General features: G+C 40.2%; 1 protein-coding gene across 11 annotated transcripts in view; it reads right to left on the bottom strand.

Annotated features, from left to right (window-relative positions):
- Positions 1 to 11,572: 11,572 nt before the first annotated feature.
- Positions 11,573 to 22,483, bottom strand: part of ptprt (protein tyrosine phosphatase receptor type T) — a 275,177-nt gene continuing 264,266 nt past the window's right edge. For all 11 annotated transcript variants that reach the window (XM_029431023.1, XM_029431025.1, XM_029431026.1 and 8 more), the window contains 5 exons: positions 22,289 to 22,420; positions 21,306 to 21,431; positions 19,247 to 19,410; positions 15,273 to 15,408; positions 11,573 to 14,672 (listed from right to left, as the gene is read on the bottom strand). In XM_029431023.1, the coding sequence (XP_029286883.1) occupies positions 14,619 to 14,672; positions 15,273 to 15,408; positions 19,247 to 19,410; positions 21,306 to 21,431; positions 22,289 to 22,420 (612 nt within the window). In that variant the 3' untranslated portion in view covers positions 11,573 to 14,618. The remainder of the gene's footprint in view (positions 14,673 to 15,272; positions 15,409 to 19,246; positions 19,411 to 21,305; positions 21,432 to 22,288; positions 22,421 to 22,483) is intronic.

Here is a 22,483-nt window from a genome sequence, read left to right as displayed (position 1 = left end):
CTGAACCGATCCCTAACCTAACCCTAACCCTAACCCTAATCCTAATCCTATATGCTGAGAGGTTATTATGAAATATTTGCCCAATGACGCCAAAAGATATGCTGCTAACCCCAGCTTTAACTAACAGATATTTCATGTAATAAACATACTTATTTTCACCAAAACACCGATGTTTCCTATGCTTAAGTAGCCTTCTTGTGCTGTCCTAAATGTAACCTAAACCTAAAAACTAAGTAAATCTGCATTAAAAGTTTATTTTGAAAAGACACTATCCCCTGTCCAGAACTGACTGGAGAGACACATGCACCGTGCTGAGAACGTGTCGGTTTTTGACCCAGTATAAGTGTAAACTGCCTTTATTACGTCTCCCTGTATGCATATGGAGAGACTCGTGCTTAAGCAATAAAGAATTCTTAGGAACTAGAAATAAAGAGCGACATTGTGTTTGAGTCTTTCATTACCATCATCTCACCAACAGAGTTTCTGGTTGCTACAGCCGTATGCATGTTTTTTCTTTATTTTTCTTTATTTAGTTTAATTTGGTCTTCTGCTATCTGTCAAATAAAATAAAAAATTTGGTAAAATAAATAAAAGGAGAACATTTTACGACTTTTCATATTATTTTCTCTGCAATGACTTGAAAGCCCACTGGACATTCAGACGGACCAGGGCTGCAACTTTATAATCTAAACGCATACTCTCACACACACACACACACACACACACACACACACACACACACACACACACAATGTTATTTGAGAGCGAAAGAGAGAGAGAGAGAGAGAGAGAATGTTATTTGAACCTTGCCTCAGGCTGTTATTGGACTGACGGCTGTAAAATAATCATCATATTTATTAACAATATCAATATTGCATAACCCCTGATCACAAGGTGTGTGTGTGTGTGTGTGTGTGTGTGTGTGTGTGTGTGTGTGTGTGTGTGTGTGTGTGTCTGTGTGTGTGTCTGTGTGTGTACGTATGGCAGGTCAAGTTGAATTATTGCCTCTGCTCTGGCAATAATGACCTCGTAGGTAAAAGTGAAAGCTAAGAGGGATAAGAGGGAGACCAAGTCTCCTGGGGAGAGAGGAAGACGAGAGACATAATTAGGAGAGGAAATATGAAAGGGGAGAGGAAGAGACACACAGACTCACGGGGAGAGAGAAAAATAATCAAATGTTGTGATGCATCCTTGAAATGTTGCACCTTTGCGCCACTTCATCAGTCCTGGCCATCCTCTTCTGCAATAACACACATGCACACACACACACACACGCACACACACACACACACACACACACGCACACACACACTTCATTGCCTAAGCTGCCACAGGCTCATGAGGACGACAATTCATCTTTGTCATTGTTATAGACAATCTGACGGAGTTAATGATCCACACAAATATAGACAATATTAGCAAACTAGCATACTTGCTTGTTTATATCAATATCTGATATTTAGGAAGTCTCAAAAATACTTCTGACGCAGGTTCACTACAAACATACACGCTGTGACTCTCATGCTTACAATGTTTTAGTGTTTGAAAGATGCACACACTACCAGATGCATACATGCACTCAAAACTACACACACACACACACACACACACACACACACACACACTCACACACACACACACACACACACACACTTGAGCAGAAAGAGAGAAATAGAGAGAAAGAAGAACATCAGGTGCACATTTAATCCAGAAGTCCATCACAGAGTGTAGCCGGGGCTGTGAGTGGCAACACGCAGCACAATGCCTTTTTATAGACGCTTGGATTATCATCAGTGGTCAAGGGAAGTGTCGAGCAGGCGTTGCCATAGCGATTGCTGTTGCACTTTTAACCCTTTGCACCTTCTTACCTAAAGCTGCTCAGGTGGCAATGTCTTTCTCCCTGTTTGAAATGTAATGTTCTGTTTCTCACACAGGTTTGTTGGAGAGGTGACGACACAATGTAAGAATAAATAAATCTGTTGATTATAATTTCTTCTGTTTGTCTGTGAAGTAAGTTTATCTGCACGAATGTATAATATATAATATGCCTCATTAGGCATACATGCAGTACAGAATATAAAGTGTAGCCATCTGGTTTACTGTTATAATAAAATTATTAATACAAAACAAACATACAACAAATACAACAAATACAACAAATACAACAAATAAATAATAATAATAGTAATAATTAAAAAAATAAAAAATAAAAAAATGAAATATAAATAATTTTAGTTTAACTGTATTTCCTAAAGTTTTGAGATCACAATAAAAAATGTTTAAAAGAAAATATTATTTCATTACATTTGTAACCATCTGTCTGTGGATTATTCTGAGCTTCTCAGATATTATTTCTAGACATTTCTGTTGAGATTTTCAAATGCTATTCAATAGTTTTGTGATTTTTGGTGAACTGATCTGTTAATAAAACACCCAAACACACTGTGTTAATAATCACACTGTCAATACAAATGTCACAAAGTGAATCTGTGGAATGGGAAGTGCACTTTGCACATCCACCATACATACTGCCAAAGTAAACTGCAAACCCTTCTGAGAATACAAAGCATTATCACTTCCTCCTCCACTGAACACATGAGAAGTGCACAGGTTTTTATCACAGCGTCACACCTTTCTATCTGTGTGTGTGTGTGTTTTCTCTACATCTCTGCACGGGGCCAGTCTGCTGGTTACACAGTAATTGTCTCTCCATGTCCGACAGTCATTTGAGGAGCGGCGCTTGTTATACTGCCCACTGTTTTCTCCTTCTTGTTTTCTGCCTTTCTTCATGCCTTTGTCTTCAGCTTGTGTTTTTATATAAAGTTGGCATAACAGCGTGTACTCTTATTCCTCTCTGTCTTCCTCTCTCTGAGTCTATATCTGTATAAGTCCCTGCAACGTACTTCTTTATTGTCCGGTGGAACAAAACCACCATGACTTGATTTGAGTAAGCCAGCTAATTCCAGTGTTGCAGCTGTTCCACTTCATTTTGCACAGTTTTGCTCTTTCTGTCTCTCTTCCTTCTTTCTCTATTTTCCCTTTGAGAGATATTTTTATCTTTACATCTACCCCTTCCATCCATCATGCTCACACACAGACGCTTGTTAAAAATGGAAGCAGTCACCTTAAAGAAAATAACAGTAAGCCTCTGTGATACGCTTTTCCTTTATTGTCTCTCTCTCACTCAGATCCAGCCTCATCACAATGAGTTGCCATCTAGTTTGAAGTTTTGAAACAAGAGCTGAGCATTACATTAGCTTTGTCTGATATAGAATTCTCTCTAAAGTGAGAGCTGCACTGAGCTGCTCCTCTTCTCCTGCTGCATTTGAACCGTCTGAGTCATTCTGTCTCGTTTTCTCCAAGTCGTTTGAGGAGACAAAATGCTCTTCTGCGCGTTAACAGGCTCTCTGATGTTTGGTTCCTTGTGCTGCTCTCGCTGCTCTACACTGAGCAGTACACTTTGTGCTGCTTTCCCTCTGGGTTTGCGTGTGTGGGGGGGTGTTGAAAGAGAATACCAGTATTTGTATGTGTAGTTGTCATCTAAAACATACAAGACAAATTAAATGTTGGTCAGTTCTTGTCGTGGCTTTCACATGCAAGGACTGAAGGTGAAGCTGTTTGTATGAAATGCTTTGAGATTGAGCTGTGAAAATAAAAAGATGAATGTAGTAATAAGTCAATTTAAAATTTAAAAAATGTTTTAATCGACTCAAGGTCTTCAGTAGATTGTAAGGAGTGTCACCATTTTTCTTCGATGGAATTTCAATCATCGAACTCAAAAGCATGATCGCTAATTCTCCCAGTATTCTCTCTCTCTCCACCTCCGCCTACCTGCGTGAGTCCAAAGAAAGCAATACTTCAAAGACTGCGCCGCTTACCGGCAGCCTGCAGCTGCACCCGATGCACCGCAGGTCACTGCCGGAGATGTTGAGAGCAACAACAGATGTGCACACAGCAAACACTTTGCATATTTACAGAATGTGTAACAAAGTAAACTTCCTGGATCCTTACACTCTGCCTGAGGTCCATGTTTGTACAGAAGATAACAGATTTAAGATGTTTACATCCTGCAGTAAACTGTCTAATAGAATCAATGATCTGGACATGTTGATATATATTTGTTTAAGAAATCAGCTTAAGTAAAACAATGTATGAATATATAAGCTCAATGTTTATCCCTGTGGGACCCCCCTCGTCTTCTATCCATAACTGTCTTTCTTCTGAAACAGCGTTCAAAATCAGGGTTTTATATGAAATGCTCGATCTTCCTGCTTCGTGTGTGCGTGTGTGTGTGTGTGTGTGTGTGTGTGTGTGTGTGTGCACGTGCATACTTGTATAGATAAACAAAGATCCCATGTTGCATGTTGACACACACACGCTGCACACTTGATTGGAAACAGCTGACATAAGACTCCCCTTCGCTCCTGCTGCGTTTGTCTTCATTTCCTTTGACTCTTGAAAATGTTCCATCTTTAAAGTAATGCTGTCGACTGATTCTAAACGTTCAGATGCCCCACTGTATGAAGGTGAAGCACATGTTCGATGTGTGGGGGGCGTTACCTTTGGTGATGGGCCACAAACATCCCATTTATGATCAAGTGGGATTGATCAGTCAGCACTAACCCTAACCCTGCGGAACAACAGATTTGGATGGTTGGTGCATCTTAACCTTTCGTATGTTTAGCTGTCAACAGAACATGAAGAGCATCTTTCTCATGTTCTGCTTGTCTTGTTCAGTTTTTTCATTCCCTGTGTTCTCTCCATCTCTGTGTTTTAACCCTCACCCCTCAGAAACACACACACACACACACACACACACACACACACACACACACACACACACACACACACACACACACACATAGTTTTTCTAATCCACAATTACGAAGGAGGGATTCTTCCACAGGCTAATATGCTCCGTTAAGTTTGGCGAGCCTAAGTAAGCACTCTGAAATGAGTGTTGGAGTCCGTCGCACACGTCTGCAGCACACAAAGGCTTCACTTTCATTTCCCTGACACTGAATAAGTCTGGCTGCATGTGCTCTGTGATACTGAGCTCCTTAATGGGAGTCAATGAACTCTGCCCACAACCCTGACGAGAAGCTATTCTTTGCCTGAATAATAATGGTCGCTGCAGTTAGTTTCTAACAATGCAAATAACTACGAGTGAGAGAAACTAATAGTCTGACTGCTCTTCAACAGACCAGCAGTTTGACTATAACACTATTAATATATCTGTATCCTTTAAATTGCAAAGCGTGTTCGTACTGCTGACCTTTGAGGGAACAGAGAGCTGCCAAAAAAGTAGAAAGTACAAAATGTGCATTAAGAGCGATGGTACGACTGCTAAAGACATATATAAAATATAGAATACAAAAGCGAGTGAGTGAGTGTGTGTGTGTGTGTGTGTGTGTGTGTGTGTGTGTGTGTGTGTGTGTGTGTGTGTGTGTGTGTGTGTGTGGCAGACAGTTTTAAAATGATGCAGGCTGACAGAGGAGAGAATTGAAAAGGAATCTTTAGAGAATAACTGCGGAGTGGAGTGAACCCGTGAAGGTGGAGGAGGGCGACGAACATGATCACATTTAATCATCTGTTTGCAGATTCGTCCGCTGGCTCTTCTCACGTTCATGATTGTAGCGGAGCTGAGTATCTGCAGTTATCCTCCTCTGTGTTACTGGTTTCTCTGCTCTCCTCGCAGGTTATCTTATGAAAGATGTTCCCAGATACAATCTTTGACGCGATGTATGTAACCAGCAGAAACTGGAGGGGGGGGGGGCGGTGTTTTATACAAGTTGGATACAACATTGGAAGGACGGTATGAATGGGACTCTGCTCTCACTACAAATGATACAATTGGTAATTGTAATGAAGTTAAAAGTATTTAAAAAGAAAGGGACGTCTCAAACAACTGAGATTCCACATTTTCACGACTTTACAGACCTTGACATATTTTCTCTTGCTTTCTTTTGTTCTGTCTGTCGTTGTTTTGCACATCTGAGACTTCTAAAAGCAGAATTCTTTATTTGTTTAAACAGATTGTGAGACATTTACAGACTGCATTGGGACAATAACTTCCTGTGCATTTATTTTTATTTTATTTCTGTTTTATTGAATTGTCATCCAGGAGGGGAAACGGTCTGCACTTTCAGTGCAACGACAGTATGGAGAGAAAACATCATTTAATTACTGTTCTTCTGTTGACATAATTATTGTAATTACAGATGGCTGGAAGCAGCATGAACTGCAAGTCAAGAAGAAAATACATATTTACAAATGTCAGTTTTATATTAATGCACTTTACAGAGAAATCATTTACCAAACTCAATTTGAAATACTACATTTTCCATCCATCCATCGTCGACCTCTTATCCGGGGTCAGGTCGCGGGGGCAGCAGCTCCAGTAAGGAACCCCTATCTTCCCTTCTCCGGGCCACATCCTCCAGCTCCGACTGGGGGATCCCGAGGCGTTCCCAGTGAGGAGATATAATCTCTCCACCGAGTCCTGGGTCTTCCCCGGGGTCTCCTCCCAGCTGGACGTGCCTGGAACACCTCCCTAGGGAGGCGCCCAGGTGGCTCCTTACTAGATGAACCACCTCAACTGGCTCCTTTCAACGTAAAGGAGCAGCGGCTCTACTCCGAGTCTCTCCTGATGGCTGAGCTTCTCACCCTATCTCTAAGGGAGACGCCACCCGTCTGAGAAAACACATTTCGACCGCTTGTACCCGTGATCTCGTTCTGTTGGTCATGACCCAGCCTTCATGACCATAGGTGTGGGTAGGAACGAAGATCAACCGGTAGATCGAGAGCTTTGCCTTCTGGCTCAGCTCTCTTTTCGTCACAACGGTGCGGTAAAGTGACTGCAGTACCCGGCCGATCTCTCGCTCCATCGTCCCCTCACTTGCGAACAAGACCCCGAGGTACTTGAACTCCTTCACTTGGGGCAAGGGGTCATTCCCTACCCTGGAGTAGGCAATCCACAGGTTTCCTGCTGAGAGCCATGGCCTCAGAGGTGCTGATCCTCATCCCAACCGCTTCACACTCGGTTGCGAACCGATCCAGTGACTGCTACAAAACTGCATTTTAGTAATTTAATATCCACCTGTAGTAAATTCAGTATTATTTTAGGTTGGTGAGCAAAGAATACAGTCATGGTTAAATAATAGAAAATAATAATAATATTATTTAAATTGGAGGATTGACGACATTGATAACTTACATTGGCACTGAACACAATTTTAAAATAAATCGTTATAGTTCAGAATTGCTGGATATGAACATTGTTCATTGTAGAAATAAACCTGAACCAAGGTTTCATGGAAGGAAGAGAAAAGGAAGCTCTCACAGTTATATATTTACCAAACATTTATCCCGATATTCTGCAGGAGTGGCGCTGTAGCTTCACCAAAACATGGCGTTTGAAAGATTAAAGAAAAGATTCATCCGTCATTCAATATCACAGCAAACGATGACATTAACTTTGCTTCCTTTTCTCCTCCCTTCCTTGTTCCCACTCTACCTCCCCACTGCCCTCCCCTCTCTCTGTCCTCACCTACCCTCTCTTTTTAATGGTCTTTGGTGATTTTTAAAGTCTAGTCAGCAAAAAGACTCAAAGAGACGTTGCTCTCCACTCTAACTTCATTACGTCCAATTAGGGGCCGTGTCCTTCAGGAGGGTTCAGAGTGGTGCGTAGCTGTACGAGCCAGCAGCTGCACAGCGCCTGGATTTACTCTGAAATCCTTTTATTTCTACGCCAATTTGATTTGTTTCTGTGTCGGCTACTACCAGTTACCATTAAAATGCTGCATTTTATGCTGGCAATTTCCCTAGTCAATAAAATATATATATTTAATGCACTTTAATTTGCTTCACTTAATGCAGCGGTATTATCAGTGTCTTACACAGACTTTATATAGTTGTACAGCGTAGTTGTTAACCTGCATCGTATATAAACTGTGTATTATTACAAAATAAATAAACATAATAAACATGACATATTAGATTTTTACATACTGTACTGTGACATTTCTTATGACATACTACACATTTTAATGGCAAACTATACTATGATGTTTTATTTTATGACCTACTATGCTGTGACTTTCTTTCATGGCATATTATATATAATGACATTCTTATGATGACTTTTTTATGGCTACTTCTTTATTTTACATTTCCAATGCATACTATATTATGACATTTATTACGACATACTACACTATGAACATTTTTATGATTTTTATATGATAGAAATACTGCGACATCTTTGATAACATACTTCTCTACGACCTTTTAACATCTTATTTTATTGCATACTACTTTGACTATGACTTTTTATGACATATATATACTGTGCTGTGTTTATGACATTTTTAATGAATCTTTTATGTCGATGAAAGTTTGTTGTGATTGTATTACATACTACACTGTTATATGTTGTAGGACATACTATACTAAGTCTATTTAGACATTTCTTTATGGCATACTATAATGTGATATCTATTGTTTGAGCTTCTCAGCCTCCCAACTCAGACTGAGGATCTTTGTGAAGAGTATTTTCTGATTCATCCTCCATCTGCACGTCGTTCGTACACTTTTTATTTCAGGGACAATTTTATCTCATTACATTTAAGAAGCACATTTATCACAAAGTGCTTTAACCCAATATGCATGAAACAACGTATTAAAACAACACGTGCAGATAGTGTAGATCGCTCCAGGCCTAAGAAAACTCTGGTGTCTTTGAATTCTTCAAATGTAACCCAGCAGATCATGAGGTGGAGTAATATCCCCCCTGAATTATTATACACCTGCCTTGAATTGCAATAATTTGTTCTCTTGGCGCAGCAGATCTCAACTTATATTCAGCCAATTTAAAACCCACTGGGCTCAAGCCTAGGGCAAGGCTGGGATGTTCAAACTAAAATGAACTGATTGAGCCAGTTGGTAGAAAAATAATAACATCTTCAAGATTGATAAATAAATGAAATAAATTCATTTCAATCCTTGTATTACACAGAACTTTATGATACTGAAACTCAACACTGTTTCAAGTCTTCGGGAACACTAACACCTAACGACACCCCGACATGAAGCTTGTGGTGTAAACAACAAAAGCGTTTTTAGGCGTTTACAGCGACAGAGGCACTGCGGCAATCTCAGAACTCGTCCATTCTGTTCCGCAGCACAGGTGAGATTTCCCATATGTCTTCATTTTGTGTCCAACTCCGCATAAACCCGGCTGAAGTGAATGAGAGTGCGGCTGATGGATTGCACCCTGAGTCATGCATGACTTAGCATCTCGTTTCCTCCGCTGCTCGCTGAGACGGTGGGACAGCGGCAGGATTTGCACAGACACAAGAAGGTAAATGAGCTGACTGTTTCTGTTGAGGTCACACTTCTTTTGGTTTTTGCAGGTGACTGGTTTTTATATATTCAGTAGACGCACATGATGTGCTTCACTTTGATGCCAGCGGTTCATTTTGAATGTATCAGGCAGAAAAGATCTTTTAACTCTTAAAATGATTTGACATTGTGAAGCATGTTTACAAGTTGAACGCATTTGTTCGTTTAGATTTCCCAAAAAACAACAGAAGCCAAATGAATGAACTTTACTGCGATTACGCACAAACACAGAAATATGCATATACATTCTTTTTTTATCGAGTGTATAAAGGACACACACACACACACACACACACATTGTTCTGCTTTATAAATCTGTACATCTGGCTGTTATTTTGTAATAATAATAATAATAATAATAATAATATAAAAGTCCTAATTAAAGCACATCATTAGTTTCATTTAAGCTGCTGTCTGCACTGTTGTTTTTAAAGGATATATGGTTAACACTCTTCTGTGTGGTGGAGTATATAATTATTCTGTAAAGTAGACGTGGATCAGCTCGTCATGTCTGCTTGGGTTACAAGCCATCCTTTGAAACATCGCCCACAGAGTAGATTCAAGTAAACATGTTTTTATTTTGAAAATGGGTTTATTAGAAGCATGGAGCACCAAACACCACGATGACAAGCCGTCTGTAAAGGTTTTGACAGGACACCTGTTGTGGCACACAAGGTCAGTTATTGCTCTTTGAATAGGAAACTTCAAACCTTTATTGTTTCTTATTCAAATAACGGTGCAGTAGATATGTTCAGGGAGAACATCGAAGCCGTCCAAGAGTGAAAACTTTGGTTTGGCGTGCACCTACATTTATGTGGAGCAGCTATAATATGAGTAAAACATGTTGAAAGCATGGAAGGGATCTTACTGTAGCTGTCAGTGGATGCAGTAAAGGTGCAGAACAAAATGCAGGAGGTTGAATCACATTTTCTGAATGAGTGTAAATGCAGCTCATGGAGATACATTGGGTCTGCTGCAGACACCAAATAACCTTGTTAGAAGTTCTCCGGCAGAAAATATATTAATAACCCTGTTAGAGTCGAAAAAATATATTACGGTGCCGCTGTGAACCCCCCCTCCTTCTTCCACCCAGATAATGACATTTCAGTGAGAGCAAATGAAATGGGCCAATTTTCGAACGCATTACAAACTCAGCTCTGAAAAGGAGTGAAAAAAGGAGGAAACAGAAGGAGAGAGAGTAAAGAATATGAGACAAATGATAAACATTGACACTGGCTGTGTGTGTGTGTTTGTTTCATACATACATGCCTTGTCTGTGCCTTTAGGTGTGAACATGGAAGCCTGTACTGTGTGTGTGGGCGTGTGTGTGTGTGTGTGTGTGTGTGTGTGTGTGTAGATGCATGCTTTCTGCAGACTCCTGTGTGATGCGTGTGTGTCCGTGGGTTATGTATGCTTTGAACGTACCTTTTTTGTTTTGTTGATGCGTGTGCGCGTGCATCAGCTCAGCCCAAAGCCAAGCTGACAGACAGCTTCCCTCTGAGGAGCCCCTTAGTGTTTCTGATTGATCGTCATAATGCCAAGGTACAGGCCCTGTCCTTGGTGCCTATGCTAATCGCAGGCTCATGCATATTTATGAGCTCCTTGGGAATCAACCAGCTAAATAAAGGATGAGGCCGTTGGCTCGGAGCTGTGTTCATCACTGACTCTGATTGATTAGAAATAGAAGGAAAAAACAGCCCAGAAAGACCTTTTGTGTTTTCATTTTTTTCTCCTCCTCATCTAAGATCATGATGTCGTCATGTGACTCGCAAACGACAAGTGAAGGTCTCAAGATTAAACGGATAAATGTAATAAAGTTGGTGAGCAGTTGTCTGTGTATACTGACCTTAAGTATTTACTATTGTTTCTGCAGGCGTTTGTCTGTCTGATGTCTCGCTGGAGTTTATATATAAAAACATTTTGTCCATAATAACTTAAAGACCCTTATTTATAACTTATTTATTTATATTCCTACTCACTGATAGACCATCTTAGATATAATGAACTATACTCCCCACGTGTGTGCTTTTGTTATTTCAGTTTTATACGCCACAAAGTATGTGTAAAAACCCTCATGTGCAGAATTCATCCTCTCACAGAATATGTTGTCTCGTGACATTTCAGATGCATCAAACGTTAATTATGTCGGTAAAGAGACGAGAACACGCTCAACATTTTGGTCCCTTTATTTCATGTTAACCACATTTCAAACAACTAAACAACCAATGGTAATGGCATCACCAGATCTAAACAACACTGCTAGACAAATAATCATCAGAATAATAATTATACAAAAGAAATGTACAAATTCTCAACATAAAAAACAAAATCCCAAAAGAAAACAAACAAAAATATATAATACAGATGAACGGCCATGAACCGAGCCAATAGAAATAAAGCCTTATAGTGGAAATAAAAAACGCTAAACATTACTGGCTTTCACATCGTCTTCAATACAACACAGTCTTTATCGCGATAGGTCCGTTAGCGAGCCTGACTGGACTCCAAGCAAACAAAGTACAAATCAAGCGCAGATTGAACAGTTTGCACAACATTTTGCCACAAGTGTGCCGGTTCTGGCCGAGAGAATTGAAACTTACAAGCAAACGTTACTAACTAAATAAATGTTCAACAGAGACCTTTGTGAAACGTGATATTTTATTTCAAACTGATTAATCCATCGTCTCAAAATACCGACACATGCTGGAATGAATAATGGCCGATATAAATCACATTATGGGTTACAATGGGGGGGGTTCTTCTCTTTAGATATTGTTTTACAACATTGCTTCTGTCAGTAGTTTCAAAGGTTCTTCTAAATTAGATCCACGGCATTTAAAAATCAAGCCCTTAATCTGGTGTCTTGTTCTTCATATACGACTATACGACCAAATGATCCCTAAATGTTCAGAGGCCGCCAAAACAGGAAGTCGGTTTTGTCTTCATGTCTTAAATGGACAACAGATAAAGACAAATGTCAAACATCTGATCGGATGAGATAATGAGGTCAGCGTCACATCCTGTACGAGTCATATTAACTCCCACTCTCCACACGGCAGCCATGTTGCCCTTCTCTCACCCTGGGGTCAATCATCAACCGGAATCATTTCCTAATAGATCGGAGAAGTTAGGGATCAAGATAGGGAGAAGTAAATGTGACCTTTCTCTTTTTGTTGTGACTGTAATGACACATGGCATGCTGGGAAAACTGTGTAATCCCTAAACTTCCACAATGCATCACATTAAACATCGCATGGCTCGTGGATCTGATTTCAATCAAGGACACTTAACAAGTCTTTTTAAATCACCGTGAAGTCTACACTGCGGTCTTTTCATGTCCAATCCTGATGCGTCTGATACCGATACATATTTGAAAAAAAGATTACGTGCAAAATGTTTTCCTGCATATTGCTTCCTGCCAGGTTAATGCTGTTCAACTTAGCTGCTTCAGGTGAAGGAACAACACAATTGGGCACAAATGTGAGTGTGTTTAAATAAACCCCATCTGCTCTCGAGACAAGGTACAAATAAAATAAAGAATACACAATGTTCACAGCCCAGGTAAAGCCCCAATCATCAAACCCAACAGAACACAGCTCTAACTGTAGAAATCTACAAGCTACTGAAAACATCTTGATTGATTGCTTTTGCCTGCCTGCACTTCAGGAGAGACCAAACCACACAAACCAAACGGACAAAAGAAAAGTAGAATAAGTTACATTTTGTTTAGTTTCTCATCGACCTGATGGATTTTTTTTTTTTTTTTTCATCGAGTATGTTTGTGAGTGCAGTTGTTGTTGTTTGAAAAAGAGTCCTGTACCCAGAGCGTCACATGTTTGCTCTACTAGTCTCCTTAAGGAAGAAACGTTGACGCATTCTGCTTCCTCGTCGTAAGTCACTCTGGATGTGGGCGGTGGCTTAATGTGCAATATGCAAAAATATATATCTTAATTCTTTAGACAACATGTCTAAATGGACAGTTTGTAGAAAGTAACATAAAACTTTGCTCCAAACTATAATACCATGTCGTTGAATCGAGCGATATTGTTTGGAAATGATTACCTTTGTTTGTGTCTGCAGGATGTTCCATGTGTGTTTGTTTGACTGTGGTTGTCGTATCTTATTTACAGTAAGGGTGGATGCACACTATAAGAGAAAGCCATCCCAAAACATTTATGAATTTTTTTTTTTCTTACAGCCCCAATTATAAAACCCTGGAGCAGAGACACCAACGTTTGGTCTTAAAGGCAAAGAAAGATTTCTCTTTTGTTTTTGTCTATTCAATGCTGTTGTTCCTCTTCCCCATGCACTTGGCTTCACTAAGTGGATCTTGTTGCATGCTTCTTCCTGTTTTACTGGGATTTGTAACCTTTTTTTTCCCAGTAGAAGCAGAACCGTCAAAAGAAAACCATACTGTCGTGATGCAGCGCGAAGGAGAAGAAACCAAACGTTTTGTAGCCAATTACTGAATTACAAGTATAATTAGTGTTTCACATTGAGGCAGTCAAGTGGCCCCGGCCACAAGTAAACATCAACAGCTGTGTGTTGGTCTTTGATCCAGCTTTCCTCACCTATCGACGACATCTCAGCCAAACACACTTTTTTTATACTCTGGGTCCAAAGTGCAGCGTTGAGGCGTCACTTGAACCTTCGCTAAATGTGAAAAGTCTTCCAGTGTGCATCCAGCCTTCACAGGGAGACAACATTCAAGGCGTAGAATATATCTAAAAAGGAAATACTGTACAATAGTCACATCACAGCCCAGCAGAGAGGACAGAGAGATAGAGAAGGAAAAAAGTGGTGCTTTTTTTTTTTTTAAACATCTGATTTTGTTTTTCAGCATATCATTTTTTTTTCTTTGTACAAGCATGTAAAGTTCACAGTCTCACTGAAGCGAACACACACGCACGAAAATCACAAGTGTGTATGTTTGTCGCTTTTTTTCTCTTCTGTACAGGTTGTGTGTGTGTGTGTTGTCGTAGGCACACACGTAGATACGCACGCGCACACTCAAATATGCAAGCATGCCCTCTGTTATTCACACGGAATCACGTGCACACACTCGCAAACACACACACACAGGCACACATGCTCACAGGTCGGGGGTTGGGTCAACACAAAGCCGTTTTTTGCACTTTGTGTGTCCCAGTGGTGCGTTGAGAATGACAGGCAGCGTCAACGGCGAATCAGAAAAGAGAATGTCAGCCCGCAGCCAATCAGAAGGAGCTGAGCGCCTCCAGAGCCACTTCATAGCAGAACTTATACTGCTCCTGTGGAGGGAACAGAAGGAAACACAAAGTCATCAGCATCGTTACACAACGCCAACCAAAGAGTAAAAAGTAAACACACTTAATTAAAATCTAAATATGTTTTAACATCAGTTGATGTTGGGAAAATCCTTGTAAAGAATAAAGGCAGATGTGTTAAACAATCTGATAGAGCTAAATGTTTTATGCTTTTTCAATCTTTGCGATCACTCAAAGCGCTTTACAACACACGTCAGCATTCACCCATTCACATACATTCATACAGAGTCAGAGGCTCCACACAAGGTGCACATCAGCAGTGATAAACATTCACACACACACTCACACACCGTTGGCCATCGGGAGCAATTTGGGGTTCAGTATCTTGCCCAAGGACACTTTGACATGCTGACTGCAGGACTGGGGATCGAACCGTTTATGTGCTTACATGTAAGGTTGCATATACAATGTTGGTAATGCAATAGATTAGTGCTGTTGTCCAGCACAGGTGTTTATGTTGCCATGTCTGCACGTACCGTAAGTAGTGTATAAGTGTTTTACTTTATGTAGGACGGACGGCGTTGTGTGTGTCTTAAATCATCTGTGTGTGTTGTGAGTCCTCACCATCGTCTCCACCATGTTAGTCTTGTTGTTCCTCAGTGTTTTGACGGTGTGGAAAACATCCACGATGTTCTGCTGCTGGTTCATCTCATTGATGCTGCAGATGGCACAGAAGGTTCCAGAACGCCCTCCGCCGGTACTGCAGAGGAGGAGGAGAAGGGAAAGAGCGAGAAGGAGAAACAACAAAATAAGTTCTCGATCAACAACGACTTTGTCATTATGGAAACCTTACTGTGTGTGTGTTCACCAAAATCATCATCGTAAAAAAAGGGGAACACAAAAGCAGAGATGGAGAGCATGAGCGTTGAACGGAAGATGGAAAAGGGAAAAGAGAGAATAAAAGAAAGGAGAGAATTTAAACATTTTTAAACATCTTTTCAGACCGGCATGTGTTGAAGTCAGAGAAGTTAACGACCATCTTTTACAGAAGAGCAGGACCTACTATTTGCCTTTTATCACCACTTCCCTCAGTTATGCACCTGCAGCTGCTGTGTTGAGGTTTATTCTGTCAGCCTTTAAAAAAATGCTCTTGAAATCTATGAACCCTAAACTGTGAAAACTTTGAGTGGAACTTTATGTTTATGTGTCGGAGGAACTATTCGTCAAATGTCAACATGTTTCTTGTGGAACAGCAGGTTACAGTCAGTTAGCTTTACGTCTGTTTTGATTGCTATTTTGATATTTGCGCAAGAATTTACCTAAAGTCACATTCTGAACGTTAGAATACCTGATAAAAATGGTAACCAAAGTGAAACAAGTACAAGGGTAAAGAGAGAAAGAATAACGGATGAGCTCTACTCACCGATTTAAGACATTCAAATACATGTTTTCACCTTTAATTGGAGTTTTTTAGACTTTATACAGACAATAAGTTGCTGTAATGGACCGAGATGCAGTGATGCAAACATATTGTTGTGTGTTTTTATATATATAAGCCTACTGTATATAGATTGTGTGTTTACTGGCTATGTGGCCCAACATATAAAGAAGGTGCAGACGTTCCTGTCCCACCTGGTTGCAGCCGGACTCCTTCAGTGTTCAGACTGAATAAAGGTGGAGCCATTACAAAAGTCAGTCTACCTTCTCTGCATTAACAATGTCAGCTGCGCTACACCTTTCGCTTTGGTGGTGACAAGTTACTGCTCAATAGGAAACATTTGTAATTATAAAGTTTTGCACTAGACTAATGCTTGTAAATCTTCTTTGCTCGTACATACTGATACCTTGAGGTTTTATTAAAATGTTTGCATGTGTAAATCTGTATTGGAGTGGGACACAGCAGCTCTTCCTTACACCGTGTTTGGATATTAATATTTGAGAGTTCAATTTGAAATGCAAAAGAATATTTTCTTTTCCGCTTTTTAGACGCGTGTTAAAAGATAATTTCTCTGTAAGTGGGAAGAAAGAAACACATTTTACATCAGTGCTGTCAGACACATCTTAAGGCTAAAATACATTAATATTATGAACCTTAATTACTGAAGTACAACCAGCAAACTTAACAGAATCAAGGTCAAGACTCAAGTGGCACCGAGCATCAAGGCAGCCAAATTATTTTCACAGTTTCAATAGAAATGTTCGAGAGAAGTTTGGAAGCTTATTAACCTGAGTATCTTCAGTGTCAGCGAGTCAAACATCTCAATCCAAACAAGCAGCAGCTCATCGAGAAACTGCAGACAGAACATTTTCAAGTTGTTCGTGAACAACTTACATCTGAATTACTTCAGATATGAACTGCTGCATTGTGGGGGAATATTTGAGTGATCTTTCAGGGGCAAGACAGCTGTTATTCTCCTTTTATCTAAAACACAGATCAATACGCATTTAAATAAATACAGCACGGACAGATTGCTGTGTTAAGTGTGTCGCTCCTTAGGATTCTGGAGTCGGTTCTTTCACTGTGATTTGCTGAAAATGAGACATCAAACTCCAAACCTCCAGGACGAGTGAAGAGGAAGAAAAAAACTGTTTTCTGCAGCGACTGATTGAACCATCATGTTTCTCCTTATCTCTGGTATTACTGAGTCTGTGGAATCAATATCTGGGGCTTATTAGCCAGTGTAGCTGTCTTTAGCCACAGGCAGGAGGAGCTTCACTAACATGCACTCGTGTTAAGTCAGAGCAGTGGGTTCGCTGCTTACAAACAAATAATTATTTGCATTTGAATTCATTGTTATTTTAATTTTAAATATACGATGCACATATTAGAACTTTGAAAATGTAATTTCGCACTTTTATTTTGAAATGATAAATGATGATACATACACGGTGTGCAGTTAAGCCCATGAAATCAATAGATATGAGTATCGATTTGAGCTGCAGGTCAAAGATGGGATATGCCTCCCACTATTCAGTTCATAAGCTTGAATAATTCCCTTAAGATCCTGAATTTGATTTATTTTATGTAGCTTACGATGTATAAAAAGCGATAATTTTCTTTTGCTGTTCTTTAAAATTGCGTTAGAAACAAGTGAGTTTCAACCATAAATCTCTCACAGACATAGAAGACACATTGAAATCAAGCAAAAGCTCCCAGTGTCTAGGAAATACAAATCAATGCCAATTCTGATTGGCCCAATGAGCTGTGACAGAGGAAGCTGATTGGATGAGGACCAGTGATGCACTTGTTTGGAGTGTGTGTGCATGCGAGCATTTGTTAGTGAAGTTCCCTCTATTGTCTCGTCAATACATTTCACCGCCTCTGTTTCCCTCCCTCATTATCAGCTTCATTTGTTCTGCTCACATACGACCTGAGCAGTGTGTGTGTGTTCCTGCTGTGTGCACACACACAGTCATATGTACACACATGCACAAGTGTGTGTGTGTGTAATCACTATTATTTAGGTCTGTTTGTATAGTTTTCTTTTCTATTGCTACTACTAGTATTCTAATGCTGCACGTAACCCTACTACTCTTACTGCTGCTGTAACTTTTACTCCTTATAACTTAGTAGTATACACTTAATATACACAAAAAATAACCTAAATGTACCGAAAATCATGTATAAATGTTGCATACTGAGGTGAACATATCTAAAACAGATACAATGTGACAGTAACACATGTGATTGAAGCTTAAAGGTAATGCAGCATCCACTCTTATGCTATTAAATCTTTATATTGTTGCAATTCTGTTGCATATGTTGCCAACTATTGTCAATAGTCATTTTGGCATTTTTCCTTGAAACAAATAAGCATGCAATCATTATATTTAAGTGTTCTCATCTAACAATGACTGAAAATAAAGAGTTATTTATTTAACTTACATTAAAAGTGGATACCATGTAAAGACTTGTGGGTTGTGACCTTAGATAAAGCACATCTTAGATATGCACCAGGATGACACTGTTATTAAAAAGTATAAATTATCACCTTTTGTTTATGGCATTGACGAATAATCCACGTTTTTAGATGAGAGCTGTGTGTGTGCTGTGTGTGTGTTTGGCTGTTTTACAGAGCGCTTCAGATACACCAGAACTGAGATAAATGTTGAGTTTAGGTCATCTGTCCGTTTGACAGATCAGCGGGGGGAAACTAAAGCGTGAAGGAACGAGCCGGCAGAGTGAACGGATGAGGCTAGAAACACCATATACTGTATATATCATCCTAAAAGTGTGTGTGTGTGTGTGTGTGTGTGTGTGTGCGTGTGCGTGTGAAGTGAACATTTGTTTCGTCTTAAATGCGTGTCTCTTATATAGTGTATTTTATCATTGCTAAGAGTATCTCAACATCTTTCTCCTCTATGTGTCTTTGTCACACACACACACACACACACACACACACACACACACACACACACACACACACACACACACACACACACACACACGCAATAAGGGCACATTTTATTCTTTCTCTGATTTTTGTGTTATTCAATCATCCCAGTCTTCCAGTCGTCCTTTCACCTGCTTTCTACTATTGTATCACACGTTATGGAGTGTGTGCATCTACATGTGTGTGTGTGTGTGTTTAACTTACAGGCAATGTACGACAGTCCTGCCGTCTCCTCCGTCGTACTGCTCCTGCCACTTCGCCAACCTCCTGACCAACTGGAGGATGGAGCGTTTGGAGAGGGGCGTGTCCCTGTAGGCCGGCCAGCCGATGAACTGAAAGTGCTGCACGAGGCGGTAACCGTCCTGTGGCTGAAGGGAGAGGTGTGAAAATTAGGATTTGTGCCGTCATCCCCACAACCAACAACATGTAGTAAATCCATGGGACATTCAAAAGTGGGAAAACAACTGAAGCACCTTCCAAGTGCCACAAAATCATGAATGAAAAGGTGCTTTGTGATGGTTTGGACCAATTGTTCTCAAAGTGAGGTCGAAGGCACTCTGTTAAGGCGTCCGCACAAGAATTTGCTATAAATTATAAAGTTGACTGTGGACATTTGTGATCCAGAAGTCTGTTTCTGTCCCCTCCTGCATAAAACATGTGTGTGTGATCAGAACAGATTCTGTCTCTGGGTCGAATCATTGCAGCAATTCAAGGCACATAATCCTAAAGTCAGACACCGTGTAGTCTGAAGGTTTGCTTTTTTGTTTTACCAAAGCTGTTAAACAAGTTAATGGAAGGAAGGAAAGTTCCTTTTCTATCACCAAACACTTGATCTAAACAGTGCGTTACTGTTTGGTGGCGTATCCTGCAGGTTCCCGGACAGATAAGAAGCCAAACACAGTGCAGTCGTAGGCGGAAGCTGCCATTCTTCCCAGTGGTGGTCCCATTTGGTAATGATATACTAAACTGATATATAAACCACTTCTCCTGTGTTCGCACGCTGTTGTGCTCCAATTAGTTCTTGTTTCTGAACCAAATGCCTTTTGAAAAGAAGTACGATTGGACTCAACAGAGACGACGTCTTACAATTTTTAATTCGATTTCATGGTAGACAAAATGTTTTCAGTCTTCTGGCCTCGAGGCGCTTGGCATCCACCACCTTAAATACCAAAACGCGCCATCACTGTCATACTGATTTACTGCTAGACTTGTGACACACATTGACATTTACACACAAGATAAAGCTGCATCTGTTGCCTCCACTTCCCAGTGTACCTTCTCTCCTTTAATCTTTTTCCTCTTTTTTTATCTTCCAACCAACTCCTATTTCTTGTCATGGACTCACGTTTCCTTCATGACTCTTTTTATTTCCGTCGTCTAAAACCTTTTGGCCGCCCTGCTCTTTCACTCTCTCCCTCTTCATTTGATGGCTTAGTGGATGGTGGTACAGACTCAGCTAGGTGGGAGCTGCTCTCACTGTTTGAAATGTGCTGTTGTGGCGATGATATGAGCCATTTCACGCTAGACTGGTGATGTGTTTGAGAGAAGGGAGAGAGAGAGCGAGAATATAGAGAGTAGGGTAGTGGGGAGTTCACTAAGCGCTATAGGAGCATGCAGACGATAGGGCACTGCGAGTTGTATCGTCATGGATGGCTGATAAAATGAGATGAGAAGGAAGTAACAAGAGGAGGCAGAAGGAGAAGGGAAAGGAGAGCTGAGAGGGGAAGTGAGGAAGTGAAAGGAAAGGGGAGGAACCAGGAGACAAGGGGAGAGGAAGGTGTTCAAAATGTTCTGTTGTTATTGCACCACCTCGTTCCTTTTCTCTTTGGAGTTCTCACTAAACCAGGACTCAGTTAGCCAGGTGGCTGTAGTGTGTCGTCTGTGTGATACGGTATCATCTCTCAGGGGGGAAGTAAAGGTCACATGAAATGAAAAAGGCCTTTTATGTGTTGTTACATTGTGTTCCTCTGTGTATCGCTCCACTATCTATGGTTATATGTCAAATATATGCCAAGAAATGCATTCTGAGTATTTTATATCTGTGATAAAAGGACAACACATGTTCCAAGATCAGGTTCAAGATCTCTTAAAACAAGAATAGCGATCACAACATTCTGCTTTTCTTTAATTCAATTGTTACATTTCTGATCTTAGAAACGTCAGGGGAGGTTTGCCACTTACACAAACCGTAAACCTGCTGCTGTTAACAGAATGTCAAACTAGTCTGGTGTGAAAAAGGTGAAATGTTGGAGCATGTTAGTACCCGGGCCATGTTGCAGATCCTGAAGATTCGGTTGATTATGTCTTCATCAATGTCCGCCGATATGAATTCGACTTGAATGGGACCGTAGCAACATGAACTCTTCTCTGGCCAGTACTGCATACATAACTGTAGACAACAGATGAAGAGAGAGAAAACAAGGAAGAGGAAGGTTTAATAGGTACATTCAAATAAACTCAATTATTTGGGAAAAACCTTTTTACAAAACTTTTTTTAAGATTATGATGCAGCTGGAAGTGAATACATTATTTATTCTAAATATATAAATAATAATAACTATAACTAAATCTGTGTTGAATACATGATAACGTGTGTTTCCCTTCCTATGCAACGTACACAAAGATGATTTATAATAAGCACATAGCTGTTCAATGTAATCACGATGAACAAAGGGACACCCCAGGTTAATAGGGTCAAACATGTACTTAATATATATCACCATGAACCTTCACCAGTTGATTACTTACATTAAAACAAAGACTTTCCTGGAGAATGTATAAATATGCAAATGAGGCATTCTGTAATGCTAACTTTTGGTTCATTTTTGAGAAAGACACCGACGCAAATAAACGAAATGTAGTAAAATAAACACCTACATGTGTTAATTTGGACATTTCCTTTCCAACTTTATTCAATGTTGACCAAGTGTGGCTCATGTGACCACCTTTAGCATTACATTCTGCCTACCCTGTAATCAGCTATACGTTGATTATTTATTTAGAATTTTATTTTGGGTAACATTTCTAGAAGTTTATAAACTGCTGAATAACTGGATAAATGAGTTATTGGTTTCTCTTCTTCCTGTGTTAAATCGTTTTGGTACAAAACTGTACCTGAAACCTTCTGAGAGCATAATTTAAAGGACAATAGGATCGTTTTGTGGTGTGTCGATCAGGTCCTGTGATGTTACAGTCGATGTGTCGGCCTACATGTGTTTCTGTGTGAGCATGTCTGCGTGTTTCTACCTGCGCTGCGTCCATCTCGTTGAGCATTACGATGGAGGAGCAATTGTAGTCGAACACCAGCCTCCAGAAGTCGCCCATGGTGTTGGGCAAAGGATGCTGGGTAACAATGAAGGCCGCTGGCTGTTTGTGGCTCTGGAGTGTTGAGACGGACAACAAATAAATAACAACAGCAAGCATGAAATAAACAGACGAGTG

Source organism: Cottoperca gobio, chromosome 5, assembly GCF_900634415.1.
Source record: "Cottoperca gobio chromosome 5, fCotGob3.1, whole genome shotgun sequence".
NCBI lineage: Eukaryota > Metazoa > Chordata > Actinopteri > Perciformes > Bovichtidae > Cottoperca > Cottoperca gobio.
The sequence above is the reverse complement of the archived record's forward strand: the minus strand, read 5'-3'. Positions and strand labels throughout refer to the sequence as shown.